The 20,472-nt window shown below is 39.8% G+C and overlaps 1 protein-coding gene and 1 long non-coding RNA gene across 2 annotated transcripts in view; both read left to right on the top strand.

Annotated features, from left to right (window-relative positions):
* Nucleotides 1-252: 252 nt before the first annotated feature.
* insra (insulin receptor a) overlaps nucleotides 253-20,472 on the top strand; it is a 45,653-nt gene continuing 25,433 nt past the window's right edge. The window contains exons 1-2 of the mRNA XM_076973281.1: nucleotides 253-1,642; nucleotides 8,276-8,824. Coding sequence (XP_076829396.1) covers nucleotides 1,567-1,642; nucleotides 8,276-8,824 — 625 coding nt within the window. The 5' untranslated portion in view covers nucleotides 253-1,566. The remainder of the gene's footprint in view (nucleotides 1,643-8,275; nucleotides 8,825-20,472) is intronic.
* Nucleotides 14,012-16,382, top strand: LOC143475420 (uncharacterized). Its single transcript, XR_013121012.1, has 3 exons — nucleotides 14,012-15,380; nucleotides 15,514-15,579; nucleotides 16,224-16,382. It is a non-coding gene; the product is annotated as an uncharacterized LOC143475420 (long non-coding RNA).

Raw genomic sequence — 20,472 nt, 5'->3', positions numbered from 1 at the left:
ATTAAGATACTAGGTCATAATTATGAGAAAGTAACTCATAACTATGAGATAGTACGTAATAATAATGAGATTGTAAGTTATTATGAGATACTAAGTCATAATTATGAGATACTATATGGAATTTGTTTTCTTTAAGCGGCGTAATGGGCTTCCATACGTCTAAGTTCGTTCAGCACGTAATTTGAAAACGCTGTTGTGCCTTTGTACGCGTACACTCTCCAGTCCAACTCCAGTCCGCATTTCGTCGCCACCCAGTCTGGCTTTCTGGCAGGTCTTGTTTACTGGCGCAAATACAGGAAAGGGGAGCCTTGGAGAAGGAGAAACATGTCAATCCACTAGCTACCTCTAACGTGGGGAAATCAAGTTTGTCCGATTGTATATTCTGTTTATTTACTTCGAAGTGTCTTTTCTTCAAACTGAACACTGAAGATAAATAACTGCGCTCAGCTTCATCAACAAAAGAATCTTCATTTCGTTTTGTCCTGACAGATGAGCCAGTTCGCCAAGAAGCCTCAGCAACATTGCTGGAAACTCGGTTGGAAACCTCGCTGAAATCTCAGCTCTTCTGTTTTTGCTCACGCCTCAAGACCTGATAGCCCAAATATGCAGTAATTGTAGTTAGTTAGCCACGTTTTAGGGCTTGTGCTGGTGTGCTAACTGGCGTGTAGATGCCAATGCGACGATAAGCTGCATTACGGTTAGACAGCGGCTCCGTCGCGCAGTGAGCCGTGAAATTTCCTAAATCCGCGCTTGAAAGTCCCAACGTGCCACCTGGACGTTAGAATAAAACTTATATCGTCAAGACTCGGGAAACATCTGACTTACAATTGATTATTATTATGATTAAATATCTTAGTGCCTTCAGGGACCAGAGGAAAGTTTGCGAACATTTTCAAACGATTCCAAAACAGCTAGCGAAATTAACTTTCTTTAATCCAGATTCACCCCAAGCATAGCCGTTTGTAAGTTAACTCTAATTCACCCGGAGCATAACTGTATGTAAGTTAAGTCTGTTTAATCCCAATTCACTCGGAGCAAAGCTGTTTGTGTGCAAGTTAACTGTTTAATCCCAATTCACTCGGAGCAAAGCTGTTTGTGTGCAAGTTAACTCTGTTTAATCCCAGTTCACCCGGAGCATAGCTGTTTGTGTGTAAGTCGCTAGCTAGGATAACTTATGCTAAGGAGCCAGGACATTTTCTTTCGGCTAACACTAAAGAAGGTCGGAACGTGTCACGATGAAGACTCAGAAAACCATAAGTAATGTCCACACGCACTGTGTTTTATATCGACGGTTACTCTGAATGTGAGTCCGATAGGTAGCGTACTTAGCAACTGATTGCGTACGGAGCGTTATAGATAGTTTAGCTAGCTAATTACTTAGCTAAACTGGGTAATTGAACACGTTGAACTTTCCTCTCCGCCCCTTTTCTGAGAGGGGTAACAATTTTTTTTACGTTTTCTACTATCTTTGCCATAATAAAAACATTTTAATCAAACGAATCGCTTTTGGATTCCGGATAAATTTCGCTACAAGGAGCAACGTTTGACCATTTAAGTGTGGTCACGATGCGACTACGGACTTTGATTGTTTTGGTTATCTCTGTCTACACCGTTTGGAACTGTCAACAAACAAATGGAGAAAGTAAGTATCCTAGCTAGCTAGCTAGCTATATACTTCATCGTGCTTTTATCAGCTAAACACTCATATATTTCGATGGGAAATGTAAAAAAACCGAAACTTTAATTATGTATGAGGTTGTATTTGTCGTGTAACCACGGAACATGGTGTACGGCAAAGCAACAGATTACAGCGCGTATATACTCCATATACGCCATGCATTCCATTTACTACGATCACATGGCTGCAAGGATTCAGAATCGGTACAAGAAAGGCCCATCCCGACGAGCACTGTAATGTTGGAGTTAAACATACTCACTTTGTGAACGAGTCTAGCTTGATTGATTTCAACTTTGACCATTATATCACGTTATTGGACCAAATGCAACCGAAAAGTGGCTTATATATGAACTGCAAATTGTTTAGATATATTTGCAAAATGTGTAATGTAATGATTTGTTGTGGCTCTTATTGCTATTATCCTTGTTTTTAACATGTTAATAGCTTTAGCAGCGGTAGGTTTAGCAGTGTGTCTTCAGACTCGTCCTTATTGAATGTGTTTCATTGTTGCACACTGTGGATGTTTGTTTTTCCATTAACACCAAAGCTTGGAGTTTTACCCTGCAAAATGTGGAGAGGCAGTGGAGTCCTAAAATCAGGAGGGCTGGTCATGTCTAGATTATAATTTAAAATGTCTGTGATTTAAACAGTATTCCAGACTGTATTTTTGTATTTCTCCATGGTTTTGGGAAACTTCCTGAATTGGGTGAAATAAATATAACTGTCATTTTGAAATATTTGGCCATGTTAAACTTTAAAACAAGCATTGGCTTGTATTTAGTTTAACCTTCGGTTTTTACATTTTAGTTTTAACAATAAATTTCAGCCACTGCACAGCAAGCAAATGCATATCTTACACCTCGCAGTGAATCTATGAAGTCCCTCGTGGGTCAGTTGAAACAGCAGGGGTCCCACTGGCTTTCACTAATTGACAGCAGAGATAGAGTTGGCATCCCTGTAATGGCAAAGTAAGGCATTTGGTTGGTTCTCTGCTTGGAGTGCATTATATCCTTGGTGGTTGTGCTGTAGCAGGTCTTGTGTGGACCTAAGGACCTAAGGTGGTTCTGCCCCTTTTCAGAATCAACACGGAGGAAATCCTGAAACATTTGTGGAATTTGAGGTGAAAGACAAATTAAGTAAATATCAACATGCATGAAGATAATACATTTGATCTTTGAATCTTCTCAAGGTTCCCACAAATTCATAGATTTCTTCCCACAAAAAAGAAATCTATGATTCCTCAAAGTGTTCTTAATTATTTAACATGCTAAAACCATTGTGAGTGTCCCGTATCTCACCAGATATTGTAGAGCCAAACTTAAATAATTTGAATTTCTGAAAAGATATGTAATCTCTGACAATAAGCACCTTTTCATTCACCCCATTCAATTAGTGATTGTAATAAAATTTTTTATAGTCAACATCTGGACAAAATGCCGAATGGGTCATCAGAACACTTGATATGTCATTCTGTTTTCTTTTTGATATTCAGAATAAAATGTTATTAAGATTTACATAAGCAGAAGACATTTGTCGAAACATTTTGACAAAAAGATGCTGGCAGTGTGAAATTGAAATCATTCTTTCAATTTACATTCTCAGTGGCAGCCCCTGGATCCTGTGCAGTTCTGTTGACCTGTTGTTTAATTCTATAAACAAACTAGTTTCACTTTCTGGAATTTTAAGAAGACCATATTAGGTGATAGAATAGCTGCCACCTGTTGTTTACTTGGCACTCCTAAATCACAGAATTATTTTCTTTTTTATTGAAATCTGTGATTTATCACACCATTAATCGTCTTTCAAAATAACTCCAATTTGTTTTCTTACGTGTTTGGTTTTGAAAGCACTAGAGTTAGTTAGCTTTGCATAGTGTTGGAGATATGTGGCATAAGCTGAAAGGGACATTTTTATTACATCTCAGATAGGAATGTCTTTACCTGATAGATTTCACACAACCAATAATGTCACACCTGAGGGCTGTACGGCTTCTTATAATAAAATCCAAAGGTTGAGTAATGTCATGAAAACCAGTTTGTGCAAGATTTGGTGGGTTGATTTAACATAAACAGGTTGTGTAATTGGGAAGCTGGCCCACTTTGTGTTCCCTGCTCGAAAACATGACTGCAGAGATGAGGGAGACTATTTTGGGGCCTCACTGTTGGCCTCGTTGGTTTTAGAAATGCATGCAGAGTCCAATTTCCTCTACAGCAGATACTGAATGGTCTCCAGCAGGCCGATTAAATGCATCCATGATAGTAAAAAAAAAATCTTCCTCATTTTGTTTCCAACATTTACTTCCCACAGGTGCCATAGGTAATAATCTCATAATTTGTTCTACTGATATCTCCGTTTGCTCTTGCCTTCCTGGTTGCACTACGTATATTTAGGTGAACTGCCATAGGTGCACTTGGCATTGCTGCTATGACTTTTCACTTTTTCACTGTCTTTTTTTTTTGTTTGGTTGTTTGTTTGTTTTTTTCACACTTTGCTATATTTTTTTCACACTTTGCTATATTTTATTTAACTGTATTTTGTAAGCCAAGTAACTTATGAATTATGTTTAGTTGCAAGTTATACTTATTGTACCCATGCTATTTATAAAAAGTATATTTTATTTAAACACAGATTGTAAATTTTCTATATCTGTGTGTTAATAAGGTGTTATTACAGGTCATAAGTCTCTTGTTTTGTGTCAGAAGTGTTAATTATGTGTTGATCTTTTTTGACGAATAATTCTTTTTAGACAGTAATGATTTGGAGTTGAACTTGCTCTGTTTTTATGAAACAGTGTCTCACCTCCTGCATGGTTGCAGTGTTGGCACATTTCTGAAAGAGTGACTCATGTCATTTGATAGTTGTAACTTTAATCTTTAACTGTATGGCTTGATATGTTTCCGCTGAGAGTGATGGACAATGGCAGATACATCTGTCACATGCAGAAGGATCTCCATACCGTGATCTCATGGTTGCACATGGTTGCATGCTTAGATCTTAAATCTTTTTATTACAGATAGTTCAGATTCACTCTCCATTATTGTTTTTTCCCCTCCAAGTTTTCATTAGACTTTATCTGGTCCTATCATAAGGCTTACCTTAGTGCTAATTATTAAATTGTAGCAGAAATTTTTGTTTCTTATGTGAGGGCAATTGAGTGATTGCTTATTGTATACTTGCTTGCAAATACTAACACAGATTGAACTAAACTTGATGCAAATCCTCAAGCAGATGACATGTTCCTGATCTCTGTATCACTGTATTTTGGGAGCAAAGATTCTGTCAAAATACATTATCAGGTGTCAGTTTTGAAGCAGTTTTTTGTATTATTAATTGTGACGTTCTTGTATCTTTTGCCTATTTTGTAAAAGTATATTTTAACTAATATACTTTTTCTGGTAAGCTCCATATTATTTTAAGCAATTTCTTGTTTTTGTAGCTACATGGCGGTTAGCCATTTTCTTTTAAGTGAACTTTAGTTTGCCGGCAAGTGTAAATGTAACAGTAGGTTTCAGGCAATGTTCCATCACTTCACAATTGATAATGAATGACAGCAACCTTATAAATGAGTCTTTTAAATAATGAGGTTAAACAAAAATTTCTTTTGTTTCACCTGCTGAGGCTTAGGATACATCTACAGTAACATAAATATGAAGGCTTATATGTTACAGTCCAACTTGAATGTGTAGCAGGGCCAATGTGCTTGATGTTTAATAAACTCAAACTGTATGTGTTACAGCAGTGTTACAACAACCTTATGTGTTGCCAGTCTGGTCCGGCACTGGAATAGATGTTGTGTGCTTAAATAAAGTTCTGTGTAATCAAACATACTGTCCCACTCGCACACCAAGGCTGTGTAGGAGAGACAGCAACTGGTGTGCAGGTGAATCTCTAAATCATACTCCGTTATGTCTGGTACTGGCTCTGTTGCTGGTTGCCTAATGTCACTCCTCTGCTAAATTTATATTGTGTCCTCTGTTAGCCTTTAAAAGGCATTTGGGATGGTTGCGAGTCAAAGAGGTGTTGTCATGGCATCTGTGTCGTTTCTGGATCCAGAATGCACCTTTCTATGCTGATTTGCTTACAAATGTGTCATCAAGCTGTTTAAATGGTTTTGGCCCGTTGCAGCCCCAGCAAGGCCTGCACAGAACGAGGCCGCTATAAAGTTCATCCAGGGTCTTGGTAATGATCTGACACTATCGCCTGCGTGCAACACGGCAAACATTTTTGCTTTTACATATGCTTTTATCCATAAGTCATAAGTTTTGTGATCCAGGTCTTTTGAAGGTCATTTATGTATTTTCAAGTGTAAGCATTTCACAAATGGGTGCCAACTGAACCAGTGAAACGTTGAGATGGGGAACGTTGCAGTGATGACCCTGCCACACCTTGAGAGGCGCCCGGCCTTCCACTGACTCGGGCCCTGAGCACCACACGCTCACGGGCCTCTTCCTTCCCTGCTGCAGAACATTGTGTTTGTTGCGCACAATATTTCAGGAGCCAATATGCGTTTTATCTTTCCCTATTCACTTTATCTTTTCATTTCACACCAGGTGGTTTGTTTACGCTGCATGAAATGTCATACAGTTTATCTGTCTGACTGTCATGCTCTCCATACCTGGCATACTCTGTGCAATGTGTGGGAAGTTCAGCCCAGCACACATTACAAACTGACTTTGGTAGGGGTTTGTACTAACACCTGTTCTGAAAAGCCTAGTCTCGTCATAAAAATGTTCGGTTTAACAAACCTGAACATCCAGTTTTTTGTTCTTTCATGAAGGGCTTTTTCTGTGTCTTTTGGACCATGAGGTGCATGCAGTGTGTTCAGATCAGTACCGTGTACCACACACGTGCTCATATTAAACATATTAAACAGGCTTCAGCCTCGGTGTACACCTACTCAGTCACCACGGTTTTGAGTGCCTGGTTTTACTATATCATATAGACCAGGAAATAAAGTAGCTCAGCCAGGATCTCTTTGCTGCCTTTGGCCCAAATTCCTCATGTGTGCTCCACTGCCGTGTTGGTCCAGTTTCACTCTGCTGGTTACTGGGCTTGGGCGGTAATGTAAATTTAGACAAATGCTCATTATCTCCAGAATTCTAGCAACCGTTGCAAACACAAACAGAAAATCTTGTGTTGTAAAAAGTTCTTGTAGAGTTCATTAATGATATTGTGTTATTAAATACAGGCATTGCTATTGGATATATTTCACTACCCACAGATTTGAATGTCTGTACAAAGGAAATGATTAAATGGAATTAAAACTATTTGTGACTATGTAGTAGTACTATGCAAAAGGAAACCAATTAGGCCTAACTTAATATTGCTCCTAATTTAAGTTATGGTAATAAAAGCTCAGAGCTCCTCTTCACTCTGTGTGTTTTGTTTTAGTATCTCCAAAGGTAATGTGACACTAAAATGAATACTCCAGCTGAAAGTGTAGACGCATGGTGTGGGTGGGTGTGTATGTGGACTGACAGGCCAGCACAGACTACACGTGTGTGTATATGTGTGTAAGACAGCAAACCCAGAACTCCTGTTCTCATTAGAACTGTGGTTCAGTTGTCGGAAAGGTCTCCAAAGCATCTCTGGGTACACTGAGACTTTAAGATGGCTAACCCTTTCCCATCAAAACACACACACGGTTTTTCTCTCTCTTTCTCTTGCGTGTCTGTTTCATTGCGTCTGTTTTTACAGTACAAAATTTCCGACTAGTTCCTACGCCTGCAGCTGGTCACATTCATGTCTGTCATTTTTGCAGACCGTCTCGTGCTATGAGCTTCGGTCTGTCATTGTTAAAGGGGGTGTGTCTGGGGGACCAGTGCAGGTGGCTGACTGGAGAAGCTCTTAGATGTTCTGTTGATAACTTCTCTGCTTTCTGCTCTTTTGGTGATGGAGACTGATGATATTGTACAGTAACCGTGATTAAGGAAATGGTAACATAGTATCCTTGAAACTACAGTATGTTTTTAATAGCAATGGACTGTAATCTGATGAAAAGCATTGTAAATAGGATCCCCCTTTTACTCCAAACAACAAAAGCTTAAATCCTGCTTCATACATGCTGAGATTTATTTTTCTCCTCCTGTACTTTCTCAGTGGTCTGTTCAAGTCTGTAATCAGTACAGTATATAAGGGCTCTGCAGGGTCTGTCTTTGAACAACAAAAAAAAAAGTACAGCAGGGGGACTTTTATTTATCGTCCACATTAACTTTAACTTTTATTTATTTGACATTTATTTATCATCCATGCTTGGCCCGAAGTCCAACGGACCGAGTTGCCACTGTTCTCTGGGTGAGAGGGATGGCACGACCTCGCCTCCTGTCGTTCACCACAGCGCCTGCCAATCATGAACATTTGTGTTTGTACTTGCTGACAAAGGGTAGATAGCACTATCCTCCATCTGCATGGGAATTGTTATAACTAAACTGGGTAAAAAAACAACGTTAAAGACATTGGCTCAATGAGAGCAAAATGTTAGCCTTCATTTTATGGAGTTTTTTTTTAAAGCAATATCTGTGTTTTACTCTGCAGGTTATCTGCTTGTGAGGTTTGTTTTGGCGTTTTGTTCATGTGTGTTCCTCTTTTGTTTCGCAGTTTGTTCAAGTAAAGACATTAGGAACAACGTGACCAACCTGCGCTTGCTGGAGAACTGCACAGTGATCGAGGGCCACCTGAAGATCCTGCTCATGTTCACCACCAAGCCAGACGACTTCCGCGGTCTGACCTTCCCCAAGCTGACGGTGGTAACCGACTACCTGCTGCTCTTCCGTGTCTACGGTCTGGAGAGCTTGAGTGGCCTGTTCCCCAACCTCACTGTCATCCGTGGTAACAACCTATTCTTCAACTACGCCCTGGTGCTGTTTGAGATGCTGCAGCTGAAGGAGATAGGTCTCCACAGTCTGATGAACATTACCCGCGGTGCCGTCCGGGTGGAGAAGAACCCAGATCTGTGCTACCTCTCCACCCTCGACTGGTCCAAGATCCTCGACTCGGTGGAAGACAACTACATTGTGGCCAACAAGAACTACGGCGAATGTGGGGATGTGTGTCCGGGCATGCCCAAGGGCAAGACCACCTGCCCTCAGACCACCATCAACGAGAACTTCAGTGAGCGCTGCTGGACGCAGAAGTACTGCCAAAGGAGTGAGTGGCCCTCTGCCTTCCTAACACATTGCGTTTGAGCACCTTGTATGACATCTTTCGCATACCATGTTTCTTGAGGGCTTCTGTGTTTGCCGTACCTGGGCAGGTGTAGTCACATGACTGAAAAGTTGATGTGTGACTGTGTAGGGAAGGGGTGGGGTTGCATAACTGTTGGAGCTGTTGGCAGCATGAACTCGGAGGAACTCTGAGCATGAACTCAGTGTTCAAAAAGGCATATCCAAGTCAGATGAATCAGTTTAGCTAAGTAAGCTATGCTTCATCATGCAGTCTGTTTGGAGTGACCAGTCACACACTGAGTAGCCGCATTGGGCTTGGCCTTGTGAAGCTCATGAGACACACAGCCAAGTGAGGGAGGCTTTGTTGTGAAAATACATGCCCACTCATTTCACACCACTGATGAGTTCAAGTGAGCACATACAAGAATGCTGTACAAGGAGTTCACACAATTATGCAACACTCTGTGCATGTAAATATCCTTTGAACTAGATTTTGGCTTCTTGAACCACTTCAGTTCACTCCACTTTAAAGTGTTATGTTTTCCCACGCAGTCCCATGCACTAAATTCATACCACTCTGTTTTCTAATATCCAATAACATTGATATAAGTGTGATGTTGGAGATGCAGAGAGCGTGAGAGGCGCGTAGAGTTCAGGAAAGTCTTTTTTCTGCTGAACTGCTTTGACTCGAGTGAGACAAATCAAAACTAATGAACAGCAGTACTAACTCGAAGGTTGTCTCGTGTGAAGGCTTGTGAACACTGCAGCAGGTATGGGCCAGCAGGAGGTAGGGGTGGGTATCACCACTGATTTCGCAGTTCGATTCGATTCCGATTCACAAGGTCCCGATTCAATTCGATTTTCTATTCGATTTGATTCAATTCAATATCGATACTTGTAGGGAAATTTCAGTTACAATAAAAAGTGTAGTTTGAATGTGAAATGTTGTAATGATACAAGGAACACTCAAACTTTATTAAAATGTATTAAGATATTAGTGTTTATACTGTGTAGAGGTGTCTTCAACTAAGGATTTTCATAGTCGAATCTGTTTAGTCAGATTTTCCCTTTAGTCGACTAATAGTCGAATCAGGGTTTTTTTTATCTAGAGCACCTTAAACGGGATCTCGTTCTCATTCAGGACTTTTTTCCACTTCAAAGTAAAAACCTAAATCACTCAGATAAATGAATAAACATGGTAGGTTGGCTTTATTCAGCTTGTATTTAACCACTTATTTATTTTTTAATGAAACGTTAGAGAACATTAACTGTCAGTGCGAACTGTCAGACAGGCACTGTGCAAAATGTCAAAAAATATTTTAAATAAAATATGCCTGCCTGGAAATATGTTAAAAATTGCCACACAACAGCAAAACAAATATAAGAAAAGGTTCAAGTAACGGGGTTTAAAAAGCAAACAACAACAAAAAATGTTTATAGGCCTGCTTGCCGAGATGCGACGAGACGAGACGGCACGACCGAAACGACAAACGGCTTTTTTTTTCATCTTGGGCGTTTAAATGGTATGCCATGTTGGTTGTTGTCGTGTGAAAAGAAAGACGTTGATGACATAACTTGCACTTTACTTTGTTAGATTCATCTTTATCTTTTTCAAAATACTCCCACACTTTTGAAATTTTTGTAGTAGCATTATAATCTCGGCAGATGCTGACTGTAGCGTGTTCAGCTCCACTTATTTGGATTGTGCAACTGCAGGGTGTGATTTATTAATGTATAGTAAGGAAGATGCCTATTGTAAATGCGCACACATCGTTTAAAAATATCTATAAACAAAAATTATTTGATTTTATTTGACAAAAGGCTATATATAACAAACAAAGACATTTCATGTAACAACTAATGCTTAGCAGCATCCTTGGGCACCCCCATGCAGTCAGAATGGTACATTCGACTATGATCAAAGTCGACTAGGGGTATAGTCGACTATAATTGAATCAGCGACTATTGCAGGTCACCCCTAATACTGTGAACAACTTTTTTAAATATATCAATTAATGCACACACTTCCACATAGCTCCTTTACCAGAAAAGGCATTGAAAGCGGTTTTGAACAGCCATTTAAAGTGCAAATTAAGTTTTTTTTTTTCATGTAACAAAAAAAAACATGAACATAGTTCTAAATATTGTAAACATTAAGGTCCAAAAACTAAGATTTATTCATGACTGCTTTCTGACATCTTGGAGATTGTCAAATTTTTCTGCAAGAAAAGGAGTTGATCAATATGTTGAGGAGTGAGCGCTCCTTTGGGCAGTAACAATATTGCCAGCTGTTGAGAAAACTTCACAGCTTTATACTTGATGCGTTGCGACCGGCATGAGGGTCCGCGCACCGAAAACGACGTAATCGCGGTGGCTCCGCCAGTGCCCTGCGAGGTCGTGCACCTCTAGAATTTTGTAACTTTGTAACTTCAGCGCAATGAACAAAGTCATGTTTGCAGGGTTCATACACCTAAACAAGGTGGAATTCAAGCACGTCACGCGAGATAAAACGTGAGACGTTAAAACGGTACGCATATGCGGGGAAAATTGGCCAATTCTAAAGATCGATCTCAGGTTTAATAAATCGATATTGAATCATTCAAATGAAGATCGATTTGAATCGAAAAATTGATTTTTTAACTATCCTTTTAACCTAGCAGGAGAACTCGAAGTCCTGAATGTTCGGTACTGATGCTGGCTACCTGTGGGCTTTATGTAGGAAGGAGAACAAAAGAGACTGCAGTAGTGAACAGGTGTGGGAAATAATAAATGGGAGATTGGAAGCCTAGCTGTGTGTGTGAGTGCACGTGTGTGCGTGCGGGTGTGGGTGGGTGTGAGTGAGCGTGTGTGTGTGCGGACATGGACAGATGTGATTGTGTGTGTGTGTGTGTGTGTGTGTGTGTGTGTGTGTGTGTGTGTGTGTGTGTGTGTGTGTGTGTGTGAGTGCTTGTGTGCATGCGCATGTGTGTGTGGACATGAACAGGTGTGAGTGTGTGTGGGTACGTGCGTGGATATGGGCGGGTGTGTGTGTGTGTGTGTGTGTGTGTGTGTGTGTGGACTTGTGTGGGTGTGAGTGTGCTTGGCACACTCCAGTTTTTTTAACACTCAAGCTCTTGGGGAAAATACAAAACAATCGCTGTTATATTTTGTTGCTTTAATAACTGATGTAACTCCCCCCCCCCCCCCCCCCATACAAAAGTGTGATTTTCCCTCAGAATAAAATATTATTTGGACAACATTAGAATTGTAAGTAAATAAGTAAGTAATAAGTAAGGAAATTCACGTTTTCCTATGTAATGTAACATTTGCTACATATAGCATTTAGCTAAGTATTATTAGTTCTCCAAAGACACATTTGGCAATCTCTACAGAATATGACAATACTTAATAACATGGTAATTTGCATGGGACTGAAGTAATGAGTTCATTTCTAGTGGTCAATATATGATGAGTAAAAAACACAGTAATGTTTATTTACACAAGAGTACACAGTTTGTAAAAGATGACAGTGCTTTCGGATGGTATTAAAATCACTGAGGTACGTGGATAATGAATCCATAACCCCCCTCCCCATGTAAATCTGAATAGGGCTGGTACTTATAATAATTTTCGGTGTGCCGTTAATGCAATATTTTTTCTTGCTAAATGTTTTGGTTCTGCTGCTGGAGCTCCCTGTTGCACGGCTGCGTGTCGCCTCCTCTTATCTCCTCGTCTTATGGTTTTCAAGTGCTGAAATTGATTGCTAATGTTTTTAAGCTTGACCTAATAAAGTGCATACTTGCACAATATACTTTTAAAGCTATGGTTTTAAACTTTTGATCTAAACTAATTCCAGACGACCTTTTTGTCAAATTTTTTGTTGAGGTGTGCGTCAGCCTCAGTTCTGCTACTCTGTGTCTCCAAAATAACGTTTTGCAATTCATTTGTTCTGAGTTCCGAGTGCAAATTTTCTTTGCCGTTTCTTTTTTTTTTTTTTTTTGCATTATATTGGTCTGCCCTATACCGTTATACTGCACACCCCTTATGACGCTGACAACGTTGTGTATCATTTGAAGTTGAAAGTCGTAAGTGTCCTGGAGAGGAGCTGACTTTGTGAAGCCTTTTGGCATAGACTTTTATCAAGTGGTTTTATCATTACAGTTGTATTTGTGACCCCTAGGAATTAAGCCCATGACCGTGGTGTTGTTTTTCCTGCCTCCTCTACCAGATAAACCACAATCATAGTAGCTGTAAATATCTCTCAGATTTTATCTCATGGATTAGTTGCCTGCTGAAAACCACCAAAATGGTGAAAGCTTCTATCACAGACTACATCGTTTAAAGTAATGGTAACTAATTTTTCTAGCTTTTAGTCTGGAGGCCCCCTTGCTAGTTTTTTTTTTGAGAACTTGGGACCCCTCCTCAACAGAAGCACGTGTGTGTGTGTGTGTGTGTGTGTGTGTGTGTGTGTGTGTGTGTGTGTGTGTGTGTGTGTGTGTGTGTGTGTGTGTGTGTGTGTGTGTGTGTGTGTGTGTGTTAAAAATCAAAACATCCCATTTGTCCAGAAGTGTTATCTATTATTAACTGGCTAACGATACAAGATTATCGCTTCTGCGCATGTGAACATAACACTTGCTGCTTTGGGTGACTTTCTTTCCCCATCTATGGCTGCCTAGGTAGCCTAGAATTATTCAGCTCTAATAGATAACAGTGAGAATTTGCTGGTCTATCATTACACATGCATGTAATTCTATCTCTATGAAGGTCTATCATTAGCATTAGCATGTTACTGTAACTAAGTACTGCTATATCTACACCCAAGTAATAAGCCTATATTTGGGGTAACCAAATGCAATTACCCTTTGGAAAACCATGTACCATACAAAAATGCAGAGACTAAGGATATAACAAAAAAAAAACCTCAAAAGAGGGTAACCGCATATGATAAAAGTAAGTCAAACCATCACTGATTGTGTGTGTGTGTGTGTGTGTGTGTGTGTGTGTGTGTGTGTGTGTGTGTGTGTGTGTGTGTGTGTGTATGTGTGTATGTACATACATACATACATATATATATATATATATATATATATATATATATATATATATATATATATATATATATATATATATATATATATGTATATATATATATATATATATATATATAACACATATACACATGTGCCAGTGATTACCATGTGGCTCTGTCAGGCTTATCTATAGCAGCATAACTAAAGGGAGGGGCCTGGAGGTGACCACAGTCATGAGGGTCACTGAGACATTGCTTTACACCCAAATCATTATCACAGCTAGAGTGAACACATGACATGGCTGGATAACAACATCAACATCTCAGATTACCAGAAGACTCAATCTTCTACACCTTCATATGTAGTACATCAACTGAAGGCTTAATTAAATAGGTGAGTCTTAAGCCTAGATTCAAAGATTCAAAGCATTTTAAGAGCGCAGCAAGCAAGATGGGTTATAGCTTGTGGTGTGTTCACTCAGATATTGTGGGGTTACACCATTTTTTATGTATTTTGGGCCTAAATAATAAAGCTCAAAAAACAGAAGTAACAAACTGCAAATCAGTCTAAAGGGGACTGATTACTGTTGGCAAGGAAATTGTAAACATGAAAAGAACAAATGTATTATTATTAGTTTAGGGTAAAGGACACCAAATGTGGGACACCTCGTCTCACTTCAAGACCCCTGAATTGCTCTCTGCATGAGAGTTTGAGGGTGTCACTCCACTGAGATAGGAAGGTGAATTTGCTCACTACTGCTGGAGTAAGCAGAACAAGGTGTTAGTACCACCAGAGTCATAGGTTTGAGTCCCAGGGTGCATCATACTGCTAAATATCTAAAACTGGTATTGCTGGAGAAGAGCACATGCCAAATGTTTAAAATGCAGCGTAGTGAGTTATGAGTTAATCCTTTACCACCACTGTTTGGTGTTTTACTGTAAGCATGGTCACCACGTGTCCTGTGTAGTTGTGTTCACTGATCCAGGGGATGCTTATAAACCCAAGATTATTTGTTCCATTTTCAGATTGAAGGAACTTGAACGCCTTTCACTGTTGGCATGTGTTAACACTCTGAATTCATGATGTCTCAGTATGATTGAAGGGAGGCTGTGGTGACTAGACACTAAGGTTTCCTGAGGGTGTATGTAAAAGTGTCTAAAGAGTATATTTTCATCTTTTTCTGTCATTCTGGTTGTATTTTATGTTTCCTCACAAATAACACAGAAAGCTGAACCATTAATATTTCCGTTTACCCATTTTCTTTTGGAAACACCGATATGCATTTGAAGCCTTTATATGGTGCTTGTAACTTGAGACTGTGAGGGAGATGGAGGAGAGACGGTGAGGGAGATGGAGGAGAGACGGTGAGGGAGATGGAGGAGAGACGGTGAGGGAGATGGAGGAGAGACGGTGATGGAGATGGGAGGGAGATGGAGGAGAGACTGTGAGATGGACGAGTCAACCCTAGCAGTGTCTTCTACGTTGCACTCTTGCAGATTCCACATTGCCACTGGCAGCTGTACAAAAGAGGTTTGAGTTTCATATTTGAAATAGTTTGGCTCTTCTCCTGACCCTCCTTTTCTTTCTGATATTTGTTAAGTTTGCCTCTCGTGGTTGCCTGCGGGCATTTAGCTGTCTGTGTTTTCTGCTCCTTCACTTTCAGTCAATCAGGCCTCGTTCTCATCCCAAACACCCACCATATAACTGCACTTCAAAGAAAAGACTCACGGTTGGTGACTTTATACACCTCACATACCTCTCACACACACACACACACACACACACACACACACACACACACACACACACACACACACACACACACACACACACAAACACACACACAGAGTTGCTTCTCCTTCCCCGTGTTTGGATTGGCCACAATGACTTGTGTGTGGTCATTGTGGTCTGTGTGTGGGAGGTGTGTGGTGGACAAAATGCTACATCCAGTAGGGCGTTTAGACTTCTGTTCTGGTTGGAGGCCAGTGCTCCAAGAGACTCTCTGAACATATGCTGCTCTGCACACGTCACTAAATTATCTTATCTTCACTGCAAGCAGTTTACATGCACAGCTGTGGGTATGTTTGTTATTGGATGTAAGGATGTTAAAAAATTCTCCAATGGTCAATAACAATTGGCTCAAGGCATATGATCTTTTTGATCAGCAGGAGGAAGCATGACAGCATCACAACATTTACATTTTGGCCCTTCTTAAATGCAGTTATGTGTACTGCCATGTACTGTTGGGTTGGACCAAGGGTATTATTATTATTATTAGTAGTAGTAGTAGTAGTAGTAGTATTACTGCTATATTACTATATAACCAAGAAAGAGAGCCAACTTCTGGCTTACAAATGTGTCTCTTGCATGAAGTTCCAGCAAAATCCCAAGAATCAAGAAAGGAGAAATATACATTTATGGATTGCAGTCGTAGAGGATTTGTTCCCCATGAACAAAACAGCTGGCAAAGCAAAATGGCTCCCAAGCTTCATCAGGTCACTGACTACACCTGTTCATCGTTTTCTTTTTAGAGGCAACCTCTGTGGAAATTCAGAACAAATGTACAAGATCCTACAGGGATAAACATGGCTCCACTGACATTCATATATACAATGAGGGCTGTGTGCAGTATGACTGTACAGTAGGGGTGACCTGCAATAGTCGCTGATTCGACTATAGTCGACTATACCCCCAAGTCGACCATGAACGTCATAGTCGATTGTATCATTCTAACTGCATGGGGGTGCCCAAGGATGCTGCTAAGAATTGGTTGTTACATGAAATGTCTTTGTTTTTGTTATATATATAGCCCTTTGTCAAATAAAATCATCATAATTTCTATTAATAAATATTTAATAGTGATGTGTGCGCATTAACAATAGGCATCTTCCTTACTACACATTAATAAATCACACCCTGCAGTTGCACAATCCAAATGAGCGGAGCTGAACACCTACAGGATCAGCATCTGCCGAAATTATAATATCTACTAAAAAAACTTCAAAAGTATTTTGATAAAGATGAATCAAACAAAGTAAAGTGCAAGTTATGTCATCAACGTCTTTCATTTCATACGACAATAACCAACATGGCATACCATTTAAAACGCGTAAGGCGAAAAAAAAAACAGTTCAGCCGTTTGTCGTTTCGGTCGTGTCGTCTCGTCGCGGTGCGTCTCGGCAAGTAGGCCTATCAATATTTTTTTGTTGTTGTTTGCTTCTTAAACCTCGTTACTTGAACCTTTACTTATAATTTTTTTATGTTGTGTGGCAATGTTTTAATATTTTCAGGCAGGCACATTTTATTTAAAATATCTTTGACATTTTCCACAGTGCCTGTCTGACAGTTCGATATGCGCACTGCGCATTGACGGTTAATGTTCTCTAGCGTTTAATTAAAAAAATTATAAGTAAATAAATAAAAGCTGAATAAAGCCAACCTACCATGTTTATTCATTTATCTGAGTGTTTTAGGTTTTTCTTTGAAGTGGAAAAAAGTCCTGAATGAAAACGAGATCCCGTTTAAGGTGCTCTAGATAAAAATAAAAATAAAATCCGATTCGACTAAAGGGAAAATCTGACTAATCAGATCCGACTATTAAAATCCTTAGTTGAATACACCTCTACTGTACAGTATGACAGTATATATAAATATAGTGGGACTTTAGAAAAATGTTGCGTATTGTGCTGTATCACTTATTTTATTGTGAAAGTGAGTGTTATATCTTTACAATTAGGGGTGTATTCAACTAAGGATTTTCATAGTCGAATCTGATTCGTCAGATTTTCCCTTAGTCGACTAATAGTCGAATCAGGGGTTTTTTAAAGAGCACCTTAAACGGGATCCCGTTCTCATTCAGGACTTTTTTCCACTTCAAAGTAAAAACCTAAAACACTCAGATAAATGAATAAACATGGTAGGTTGTCTTTATTCAGCTTTTATTTATTACTTATTTATTTTTTAATGAAACGTTAGAGAACATTAACCGTCAGTGCGCATATCGAACTGTCAGACAGGCACTGTGCAAAATGTCAAAAATATTTTAAATAAAATATGCCTGCCTGAAAATATATATAAAACATTTCCACACAACAGCAAACAAATTATAAGGAAAGGTTCAAGTAACGGGGTTTAAAAGCAAACAACAACAATAAATGTTTATAGGATTACTTGCCGAGACGCACCGCGACGAGACGACAAACGGCAAACGTTTTTTTTCACCTTACGCGTTTTAAATGGTATGCCATGTTGGTTGTTGTCGTGCGAAATAAAAGACGTTGACGACATAACTTGCACTTTACTTTATTTGATTCATCTTTATCTTTTTCAAAATACTTTTGAAGTTTTTTTAGTAGACATTATAATCTCGGCGGCCGCTGATCCTGTAGCGTGTTCAGCTCCGCTCGTTTGGATTGTGCAACTGCAGGGTGTGATGTATTAATGTGTAGTAAGGAAGATGCCTATTGTTAATGCGCACACATCATTTTTAAATACTTATTAACAGAAATTAGGATGATTTTATTTGACAAAAGGCTATATATAACGAAAACAAAAACATTTAATGTAACAACTAATGCTTAGCAGCGTCCTTGAGCACCCCCATGCAGTTAGAATGGTACATTCGACTATGACATTCATAGTCGACTAGGGGGTATAGTCGACTATAGTCGAATCAGCGACTATTGCAGGTCACCCCTCTTTACAATTCACATTTTTTCATACCTAAAATAATAAAACAAACATAATTCAGTGCACCAACAAATAGGTCATTCCATTTGGCCAGTTACATTATTAAATTATTGTATTACAGAAAATGTATGACTATTTGCATATAAGTCTGCACAGCCTTATTTGCAAAATATACAAAAGACACCATCACTATCACATCACTATTCTACAGCAGTTCTAAGAGGTACAAATGCAAATACCAAATGATTATTTATGTGCTTATTCTTTAGAGAACGGTGATACCTCATGATCTTCATGGCCATTCAGAGTAAGTGTCCCTAACTCGGAGACCCAGCACATTTCTCTCCTCAGAAGTGATGGTCCATTCATCTCCTCTCCTCTTCCACATCACATTAGCAACAATATGAATAAGCAAATTCATATTAGGACCCGTTTTGATAGAATGGTCCGTGATCTAGCATCACCATGACAGCACTTTGGTGTTCCCGACTGACCTGGTTTGGCTTTGTGGATATGCGCAAGTTAACAGAATCTGACCTTCCATTACGTGTTGGTACATCCCTAATAGTTTCTATTAGTGGGCTGCATTGTGATTCAATAGGCTGCATGTAGAACAAAGATTAAATCGTTTAGCATGTTCCCCCATTGAAGTACTGATATGCTGACGTAGGTTTCAAACTCTTCATAAAGAGAACTGCAGCTTAGGTTGCTCAAAGATAAGATGATAAAATCTAACTGCTGATGCAGTTTGCCTTTGGAATGAATCCAAGAAGGAAGAATTATGGCATTTATTTTTAATACTCTATAATGTCTGGACCTTGACAAAAGAAAGTCTTCCTGTTACGTTCAGTGTGTGGTTTAAAAAAAAAAAAAAGAAAAGAAACAGATGGATATGTTCATGTCACATCCCTTCACATGGCATTGCGAGGGTCAAACAGGAGACTGTTCTCCCACAGCGTTCAGGCCTACGTCTGTGTGATGGCTGCCTGCCTATTGTTTCTTGCTGTTGTGTGTATCATGGCTGTGAATGTGTGGATAACATTTACAAATGTTTGATGGAGACCCCTCCCACCACCACCACCACCACCACTCCGGTGGCATCTTAGTTGGGAAACGGTCATAGAGGAAATGCTGGCGCCAGTTCAGTCTCAGCATGGAACAATGGCCACAGAAAAAGTTCACGCGACGCTCATCCCAATTGTTTCCTGTCATTGTGGGGTATTTCCTGCTTGGAGATTATGAATGGACCCAGAGGGATGGTGACTTTAGGCATCACCTCTGTCATCCCGCAGTGAAACATGAATAACAGCCGTGGTTTTCGGAAAAGCTCTGGGGAAATAAAAAGTAAACAGGCCTCTGCTGGACAGCAGAGGTGAGGAGATGGTTTTCTCCGAGCTCACCCCATTCGTAGACATGTGGCATGATGAGTAAACCCTGCTCAGTTCATTTGTTACTTTTTGTCCTGCTAGAACAGCCTTCCCAAACCAAAGCAAGCGTGCAGATTTCTTGCTTGAATAATCACCAGTCATCATCTTGCGGTTAGGAAATTGGTCTTGTGACCGGAGGGTTGTGGGTTCGATTCCCAGGCCCGAGGCCATGACTGTGGTGCCCTTGAGCAAGGCACATAACCCCAACTGCTCCCTGGGCGCCGGGCTAGGGCTGGCCACCGCTCTGGGCACGTGTGCACCACGCGTGTGTGTGTGTGTGTGTGTGTGTGTGTGTGTGTGTGTGTGTGTGTGTGTGTTCGTGTTCTAATTGCGCAGATGGGTAAATGCAGAGGACAAATTTCGATTGGGGTGAAAATCACAATTGAAAAATATGGCACGTTTTACCTGCTTATTAAGACGTCACCGTAACTGGTAATGCCTCTGTGCACAGAATGTACATTTAAAGGCTTGTTATTCAGTGTGCTCTCACAGTTTTATGGCAGTCG

This window comes from Brachyhypopomus gauderio, chromosome 14 (genome assembly GCF_052324685.1).
Source record: "Brachyhypopomus gauderio isolate BG-103 chromosome 14, BGAUD_0.2, whole genome shotgun sequence".
NCBI lineage: Eukaryota > Metazoa > Chordata > Actinopteri > Gymnotiformes > Hypopomidae > Brachyhypopomus > Brachyhypopomus gauderio.
Note: the sequence above shows the minus strand (reverse complement) of the source record. Positions and strands in the feature narration are given on the sequence as shown.